The sequence below is a fragment of the Coenobita brevimanus genome, chromosome 93 (genome assembly GCF_032717465.1).
Source record: "Coenobita brevimanus isolate Jiangsu-jjx chromosome 93, ASM3271746v2, whole genome shotgun sequence".
NCBI lineage: Eukaryota > Metazoa > Arthropoda > Malacostraca > Decapoda > Coenobitidae > Coenobita > Coenobita brevimanus.
Genome location: NC_137046.1, coordinates 40,269,696 through 40,279,603, shown reverse-complemented (window position 1 = coordinate 40,279,603; position 9,908 = coordinate 40,269,696). Strand labels below are relative to the sequence as shown.

Below are 9,908 nucleotides of genomic sequence, written 5' to 3'. Positions count from 1 at the left end.
TGATCAAACAAACATACTAAAAAGCCGTAGCGAAGACCTCTCAGTCAATTTTCATGTATTCTTAATTTAAAAGTACCTTCTTACAAATCTGGTTAACCTGAACTTATCATCATTTATCAGGACAAATAAAAAAAAAAAAAGGATAGGATTTCATCATAGTGACGTGAACCTTCCAAAAATACTCCTCTATTAACAGGGAGCAGCTTAGTTTCTGAAAGACTAGTGTAAAGAGGAAGAATATAGAATGCAGAGAAAAAGACGAAATGTTACAGCAGTTGGTAAGTTTACTTCATCTTCATGGGGTGTGATGCTCAGACTGAAAAGTACAGGCGAGTGAGCGTCATCCACTCGTGGCCATGTCACGATAAATAGTCGTGATCAGTAATAACGATGCACCCTGCCGGTATTGCATTCAGTGTAATGAGAACACTTGTCCTCAGTTCCTCGCGGCTTCGCTGTTTATATGAATGAGTGTACTAGTTGCCAAGTTAGATCGACAAGGAAACCAAAATAACTTACAACTGAAAATTGAACATACTGACAGTTATATAAACAACTGTAGCGAGGTGTTCACGAGCATAAACACCATTATGCCGACCCTATATCCCATTATTAAAAATGGGAATGGCTGGACCCAGAAACAAGGAATAGTTAAACACACGAGCAAGATTACCATCAACAAACTGCCGTGAACAGGGCCATACATTCATTACCACGTCATTTAGGCTTTCACATATCTCGGTTCTATCCGACACGTGAAATCATCCGCAGCAAACATACAATATCTGTGAGACAGAACCATTACATCGACTTACCGTACTCTACCAGATCATCATCTAGGCCTTTCACGGATTCTCCCACACTGAAAATAACTTGCTTAATCTCCACCACCCCGTTCATATCCATTTTGTCTCTGACAGTACTACAGTACCAAGTATGCATTCTTCTGTCCTTTTCTTAAGTCTTCCTTACTTATATCTATCAAGAATCTCTATAGTTCATAACCTGTCTCACCCACAATTACTCCGTAAAGTCCCATTTCCACTGCTCTCACACTTGACTTTATGTACTCATGCTAAACCAAAGTTTCACACCCATACGACAAGTTGAGATGTAAAACATCTTCATGCAATCCTGAACAAGCACTGAGACCACAATCCACACTATTTCCTTGAACCACCCAGCTCTCCACTTCCTTTTATATTTGCCTTTCTTAGGTGGGAACGCCTGCCATTCACTCACCGTATGTACAACTATCTTCAGGTGACGCTACACTTAACTTACAAGCCAAATGGCTTCATATAGGTCAGGTAACCACCTGCGCTGGTGAGTGGCATACATAATCACAACCAAATGAACGTCTGGTGGTTTTGTTTGTTAAAGCGCTCTAATCGGATGTGGCCCTTACATGTTGTCTGAGATTTATTGCTCAGATAATGCCTCTCAAGGGCGAATAACATCACTTTCACCTTAATGTCTGTACTACCTGTAAGTAGCCTTGCCCTGGGACCCCTACTCTTCTGATGGAGTGTCATAATAATGAATAACGTTATACATATAGTGTACAGCTGTGTCTCACTTCAGCAGTGATACTGAACCACTCATTCAAACATCCATCTTCCCTTGCACATGCTTCGCTACCATCATTAAAGTTCTTTTTAGCATTAAGGGGTTTTCCTCCAACACCATACGTACCAAACACTTTCCATAATATCTCCTAATTTTTGTCATATGCTTCCTTTCTGTATCTGTGAATACCAAAAATATTTTGAGATCTTTCTCTTATGTTCTTGCTTTATCTGTTTCGCGGCTGTTATTTGATTTGCACATGCACTACGGTTCCGGAATCCAGCCTGCGCATTCACCAGACATTCTCATAAGTGTCTTGCCTTCTCTGTCACTAGTCTTCAGTATGTCTTACTGACAACACTCAGCAGTCTTACATTACAGTAATTTTAACACTCACTTCCAACATAATCTCTTTTTGTAAGAAGGTGTAAAAATAGCCCATTCCCACACTAGTGGTAAAGTAAATCTTCACTCATTCAGGTTTTTGTATTGTTACAGTTCATCTGTACTACAACAGCTTCCCCCCCCCCTCTCTCTCTCTCTGTCTATCTCTATCGCGCGCGGGCGTGTGTGTGTGTGTGTGTGTGTGTGTGTGTGTGTGTGTGTGTGTGTGTGTGTGTGTGTGTGTGTGTGTGTGTGTGCGGACTCGCTGAGTAATTATGCAGGTGGAGTTTAGGGGGGTGATAATGCGCCTTATTCTGGCTAATCACAGAGAGGGAGGAGCCAAAGGGATGTGATCGCCACAAAGCTTTGGGAAGTGAGGTCATAAGTTTCAGTGCCTCCCATCAGTCAAGAATTTCATAGAAAGAGACTGTGCTGGAAACTTGCACTGAATTTGACGCAGACTAACTGCCCCCTGCCGTTACTGAAAGCTAGCCAGACCCTTGTGCTTTTCTGTCAAACACGGTGCGTTGAATGGGTGGGTAAGTGGGTATCAGTAGGCTTATAGGGTGGTTTTCACTGCTGGAGACGAGCGTATTGTTAGCCATTTCTAAATACCTCTTACTACTGCTACTTTCCCTGCCTTTAAACTTTTAGCGGCACATTCTCTGGCGTCATATTCCTTTTTGTTTTAACTAGCTCATTATGTTAAACTTTCTTCTGCCCCTTTCAGAACAGCCTTTCATCTGCCCTAATGTACAGTATCTTTCATATGAAAGCATTCTCCCATTTTTCGTCTCTACAGTTCCCAATTCTTCCCACATTCCATCCTGCGTTTTCGAACATTCATCCATAACAGTTTCCTGTCTTCTAGAAAATTTGAATTAATTTTCCTTACAATCTCTTACTTTGCTTTTTGCTTCTTTATTTCTACAAAAATCATAAGACACCTCGCGTTCGTGATGCGTTCCCCTTTCCTGTGTTAGTCCTTTACTGCTTTTTCTACCTCCACATCCTGCCTTGCTGTCCTTTCGATACACTATTAGTATTCCACATTAAGCACCCATTTCATGCTTTTCACAATTTTCTAGATCCATTTAGTCCCATTTTATTGGCACCAACTCCTTACCTACCTTTTGTTCATGTTCATTCGCCGTTACTTTGTTGTTCAATTTTCCCACGTTTATTCTTTTATTCTACGTAGCAGTCTTTCCCTCTTTCTTCCACGTACCCCTCAGTTTTTCTTTACATGCAATACTCATATGATATGACAGTTTTTCGCATCTTCTCTCATCTCTTATCACTATGGCGCCCTATTATCTTCACAATAACTGCATAATCAATTAGTCTTCTTTCTAACTTGTTATCTTTATGCGCGATTTTTACATAACTCACTTTGTCACAGAATCAACTTCCTTTTTTTTAGCATATCTTTCTGTTAACATCCTTTACCTTTTTATCCTGGCACACCAAAATGACCCACTACATTCTTCTCAGGAGCCTACTAACCCATCGACTTTAGATTATTTATCTAAGTATTTTATTACGTTCATCACGTTGGAATAAGAGGAAAAACAGCCAACTGACGTTTTCCTTGGTGTCCTGCAAGACGGGTGGCAGTAACTGGCAGGACACCACCTGCCCTTTTCTAGTCAGAGGCTTTATAAACCGTATCGCCTGCCGTCAATGGTGCAAATAATACCATGGCTGCTTATACATCGGAGAGGGGAACCTGAATCTCGGCTCTTTTTCTAAAACCATGTCCGGAAAAAAGACTAGAGCTTTGATCTAGATTCCCCTGCCTTATAAGAGCGTAGGCCACATTAAAAATAATAATGATTTCAAAGATACCAAAAGGCATGATTTTAATTTCTAAAATACATTCAAAGAGAAGTTACGCAGAACTCACAGAAAGGTATGCGCTTTCCAGTCTTGTCGCAGCGCATGAGTGTGTGTTGAACGAGGCTGTGGCCAAAGCGGAAGGCAGCGGTGGCGAAGGCGTTGGTGGCGGTAGGGTTGGTGGTGGAGCGGTAACCTCGATAGTACCCAAACCTCTGCAGAGGCAGCCGGAACACCTTCATCACAGCTGGACCTGCACGGAATGGACACTGATATAGGACATTGACTACGGTACGAATAAGTGATCTGACAATTACATTAGCTTTTTCTATACGAAGACGTTTATTTTTCATGTTGCACCCAAATTATTTTATTCAGTCGAGGGGAGATCTCTTGGGTTGAAAGGATTAATGAAAAACAGTTCGGATGGCTCATAATAAGGAAATCAAATTTAAGCACCAACACAATATTCATTAATACTTTCTATTCTAAATAATTAATACAATCTGCTGTACATAAAAACGCAACACAGATCAATCTATCTTGTCATTGTACTGATCCCTGCTATACATATCCTACCCTCTCACTCCAAAAATGATATTCCCAGCTCCCACCATGCTATTGACAGGGTTAACCCAACGCTTCAAGGCGATAATTTTTCACATGATAAATATTGTTCTGTGAGAAAGAAAAACAAACGTACTGTACATATTCCGCACTGTTCTGCCACTGTCATGCCTCTAAAAACAAGTCCTGTACAACATGAAAATAGTCATAAGTTTGTCTGTGCTAGTGTCTTGGTTTATAACGTCATTTACCCGGTGCTTATCGTCATTTTATTAGTTCATTTTTTACTACCTCCGGTCGATTTTCTTCAGCCTAGGGGAGGCCTGCTGTACTGAAGGGGTAAATAAAGGCAATAGCTAACACCTCCATTTTGACAAGTTTCCCTAAACAGAATAAAATCGTCTAGAAATAGCGATCATAAAATATAATGTACGTGTTCGTATGGAAGGGGTTAATTTGCTCTTGTAACCTCACCCACTCCTCTAACACCTCACCCTCACACTACACCCTACACACTTCACCCTTACACCCCACCTTACACACCTTATTCTTACACCCCACCCTCACACCTCACACTCCACTATGCACACCTCATTCTCACACTCCATCCTACACACCTCACCCCTCATACCTCACCCTCACGCCCTACACACCTCACCCTCACACCCCACCCACACACCCTACACAATTTACTCTCACACCCCACCCTCACACACCACCCTTACACCTTACATACCTCACCCCGCACACCCAACTCTCACACCCCTCACACCCCACCCTTCACACCCTACATACGCGATCCCTCACACGCCTGACTCCCCATTCTCACACCCTACCCACCCAACTCTCACACCCTACCCTCAACTCCACCCTCACACTTTACATACCCCACCTCTCACACCCTACCCTCACACCTCACACGCCCCACCTGCACACCCTACCCTCAACCCCTCCCTCACACAATACATATCGCACCCCATCGCTCACATCCCACCCTTACTCCCAACCCTCACACCTTTCACACCCCACCCTCACACCCTACCCTCAACTCCACCCTCACACTCTACATACGCCACCCCTCACACCCCACCCTCACGCTTTACATATCCCACCCCTCACACCGCACCCAACCCTCACACCCTACACACCCCACCCCTCACACTCCACTCTCGCACCACTCCCTTGCACCTTACATACCTCACCCCTCATACCCCACCTGTACATCCCATCCTCATACCCTACACACCCCTCCTCACACCCTACACATCCCACTCCTCGCACCCTACACACCCCACTTTCACAACCCCACCCCACATACCCTACACACCCCACCTTCACACCCCGCCATCACAGCCCCACCCCACACACCGTACACACCGCATTCCTACGTCCCACATTTTTCACAATTCTGTGCACCGTCAACAGTCACTGTATGGAGTCTCTCTGTGTGATTTACATTTTTGATACACAGAACGAAAGGCTTTGAAATACTGTGCTGCACGTTGCGTTTCAGTAAACGGACACTACATCATATCATGTCTCCCCAAGCTACAGTAATCTGCCATCAGCCTGACGTTTTGTTTATTCAGTAGTGCCAGACACGCCGGATCATGTGGAAAATTTTTCCCGGTCACTTTTTCCGAACATTAGATACTGTGTACTTCTTTGGTTGACTGTACGAGTGGCTGCCTGACTCGCGCACACTGGCCCTCACTCACTCACGCACTCATTAACACATCAGTAATTCCTTCAGTACGGGAGGTCTCCCCTAAATTATGTAAAAAATTGGTGGTAGCAAAAATTTTTAAAAGAAAAAGACTACATTGTTCGCCAGAGGTTAATAAAGTCAGTACAGTATTCACCCATTCATTCTGAGAGACGTACTCGTGTATTAATCGAAAAATAAATGTCAGGATGTAACAAGAACTAAAAATTGCCAACATTTCCAGGGGAATGCAGGATGGTCTCCACACAGCTACAGTACACTGACATATAAGAATATGGAATTCCATAATGTATTTGTTTGTGTGGTTTGACCTTTGACGCCATAAATTCCTTTTAAAAACCTGCATAAAAAATAAAAAATAAAAAAAGAAAAAGTGTCTGAGGGTATTTGCTCAGCGAACAAATGTACGAAGGTAATGGCACCAAACTGAAAAAATTTTTGGATTTTTTTTTTTAATAACAGAACAAGAAGGAAAAACAAATGAAAAAAAAAATCCATACACCAGATTACTGGTGACATCTGTTCATAAAATATCTGTAACAGTTAGACTTGAACAGCTGTAGGTTGAAGTTTGAAGGGAAACAACTTTGGGGAAGCGAGTTCCAAAGAGATGCAGTTCGGGGAATGAAAGAATTCTGATAGGCAGAAGTTCAGCAATATGGCTGAGTGACCTGAAGCAGAACAAATACAGCAAGTCTCTGCACTGTGGTGTGGAGTCCCAATTAAGTAAGACACTGTACTGACGGGATTACCTCACGACTATTAACACCAATCCATTAACGTCCACTACCCCCCAATTAATCCAAGAATTCATTCTTCCACCTAGAACTTCACTCATTCATCCTCAGCCTTCCCATTCACCCGTACCCTCGCCCTGTAATGCTCCTTTTCCAGTCAGTCTCACCGTCCCCACTTATCTTTTACCTTTCCTACCCACACTCAGACTTCCTCCCCAATTTACCACTAACACGTACCCTTCTCCCACTTTCTCCTCCATGTCCCCATTACTCTACCACTTTCTCCTCCCCCACTACTTTTACAACTCACATACCCCATCTTCCATTTTCACTTCCTCACTATCCCCATTTGAACCTACTGCCATCCACTTACTCCTTTCCCCACCTCCTCCATCAACCCCACCCTTCAACCCCTCACTCACCGAGCACCACCGGCAGCCACTCCCACCCTTCAACCCCTCACTCACCGAGCACCACCGGCAGCCACTCCCCATACGCGATCTTCTGCATGACGGCCCCAACAATCCTGCGAGCCTCGTAGAACAGCCTGTCGTCGTTCCAGTTGGGGTTGATTTCAGCGAGCAGGGTGGCCAGTCGGTTGTGTTCACGCAGCCACACCGTATGCATGCTGGTTAGTGCTGCAATGATAGGTTACAGTTTTTTTAGTTTGACTTTTTATGTGGACTACAGTAATAATAATAGAGATCTTTTGCTTATACTGACGCTTTTTAATTTAAGCCACATGAATATACCGTTCTCCTAGCTGTACTGACGCTTTTTAATCAAGGTTGCATTAATAGCAGGGATCTCTTGTTCACTTGACTCCGTACAAGTAGGGCTACAAGAGTAATAGACATCTTGTTCATTGTGGCTGTCCATTATCGGGCATACAAAATTGTGATTATTTTTTTAATTAGGTCTGCACAAATAGCGGGCATCTCTTCCTTATACTGGTTACCATAGCTGTAGAAATTGTAAGAATCTCTTGTCTTTTCCAGCTCTTTTATGATGCTGCAGAAAATAACAGCGGGGCAGGAATTTCTTATTTAAAGTCACGTTTTTTAAGCTCATGTTTGCAATGAAATCCACAGTAAATTGCAAAAACACTGCCCACTTAAGTTCCTTGGCTGCCGGAAAAAAAAAAAAAAAAAAAAAAAACTATGTCAGTTTCACCCACGCTACAGTAGTGTCAAATAGGTGAGGATATTTTGGAACATCCTTGATGTTTAATAATGGTGACCAGTATCTTATTTATATTGGCTCTTTAACCCTCTGATGATCCGGCTAATCTGAGTATTCAATTTCAGCTGTCGCCGTATGAGTTTATTCAGCCGAAAATGAGTTATAGGATCGTGTGTTAATACTGATACAGTGTACCATTTACCCTTGTATGGTCAGAACAGTCCTAGTATTGTTTTCCAGTTTATCACACAGTTTCTTTCAGCTAAATGATTCACAGGAGTCATTGTTTGATCAAGGCTGCATACGGAACAGATAACTTCTTTATTTTCAGGCTATTATATTTGTTAGATTTTGGCTCATTTTTCATCTCTACTTATTTATTTTATAGATAACTATGCTGTCGTTGCTTTGGTTCGTTTTTGTAGTTTCCGACCATCATATCGCTGCATTTATGTACGTTAAAACCGACGAAAAATGAAGACTGGTGCAAAACTGTTGGCCGTCCGGTTCCAGTCTCACTAGCGAGTATCTCTATTATGGACGGCATAGCTCGTGCACCGTCCATAATCTACCTTTCATTAGGCAGATATAGATCGATGGTTCACTTTTATAGCTTCTACCGTGTGGTTAATCTTGCGTGTTTCTATTTTCGCTCTTCCTATTTTCTGACTTAATGACTTTTGAATCACTCGTTTGCATTCATTTTCTAAGCTATTCAGTTTTATCTCTCTGCTGTATTAAATACTTATTGCTTTTATTTTCGCTCTCATTGCCTGTCTTTATCTGCCTCCATCTTTTCCAATGACATCTCGCCTTGCATCTGTTACTTTTCACCTTGTATCAGGGGAAAGGAGAGAGAGAGAGGGGGGGGTAAATGTGTGTGTGTGTGTGTGTGTGTGTGTGTGTGTGTGTGTGTGTGTGTGTGTGTGTGTGTGTGTGTGTGTGTGTGTGTGGAGAGAGAGAGAGAGAGAGAGAGAGAGAGAGAGTGTGTGTGTGTGTGTGTGTGTGTGTGTGTGTGTGTGGAGAGAGAGAGAGAGAGAGTGTGTGTGTGTGTGTGTGTGTGTGTGTGTGTGTGTGTGTGTGTGTAAGTGTCGTGGATCATGTGTGGGGAAGTGCTAACGTACATACGATGATCATTAAAAGCTGTCTGAGTTGGGGATAAAAGTAACGGTTGAGGTGCATCAAAGCAGGTGGGATATGATGGCGGGCCGAGTGTACACATGTGCCAGTGATAACAGCGTCTCACAGTGGGTATAACACACACACACACACACACACACACACCGTTCGCTGGTGCAGTGGTAACGCTCTCGCTTGCCAACTGGTGGACGGGAGTTCGCGCCTCGCTCAGGTTGCGAAAATTTTCACTGACGAAGTGGGTGGTTACTGTCCCCCTGGAGCAAGGGGACGGGTGTGTGCGTGTGTGAAGGTCACAGCCTTGCCCTTAGATCGGACTATATGAGCTCTCAGCTCCCTTCCGGGAGGGTAAAAGCTGACGATCACGACCATCAGGTGATCCTGACCGACCGACCCGGTGAATTACACACACACACACGCACGCACGCACGCACGCACGCGCAAGATTTATTTTGCAGTCGATAATGTGCACAAAGGAAAGGAAACATCAACAGGCGTAGTCGTCCTTTCGAGGTTGATTGTTACAGGGAAGGTTGTCATTCGAAACTGTCCTGCGAGTTAAAGACAAAAATAGAAAAACAGAAAGGCTTCCGTGAAAGAGGACTTAGCTATATAATAAATTCATGTACACCACGTAGGCTTAGGTGAGGGAACCAGATAAGGAGAGGGCAAAAAATGAAAAGGGAAACAGGCAACAGGGATAGCTGAAGAAAGGCGGAATAACAGTAAACTGTATGATGGAGTGCAAGGAAGAATGGGCTTAACAAACG

At 43.3% G+C, this 9,908-nt stretch overlaps 1 protein-coding gene across 1 annotated transcript in view; it reads right to left on the bottom strand.

Annotated features, from left to right (window-relative positions):
• The window catches only part of LOC145412405 (immunomodulatory peroxidase-like), a 59,224-nt gene that overhangs the window by 19,052 nt on the left and 30,264 nt on the right, over positions 1 to 9,908 (bottom strand). Inside the window, exons 9-10 of the mRNA XM_080282291.1 lie at positions 7,287 to 7,457; positions 3,860 to 4,042 (exon numbers count right to left, since the gene is read on the bottom strand). Coding sequence (XP_080138417.1) covers positions 3,860 to 4,042; positions 7,287 to 7,457 — 354 coding nt within the window. The remainder of the gene's footprint in view (positions 1 to 3,859; positions 4,043 to 7,286; positions 7,458 to 9,908) is intronic.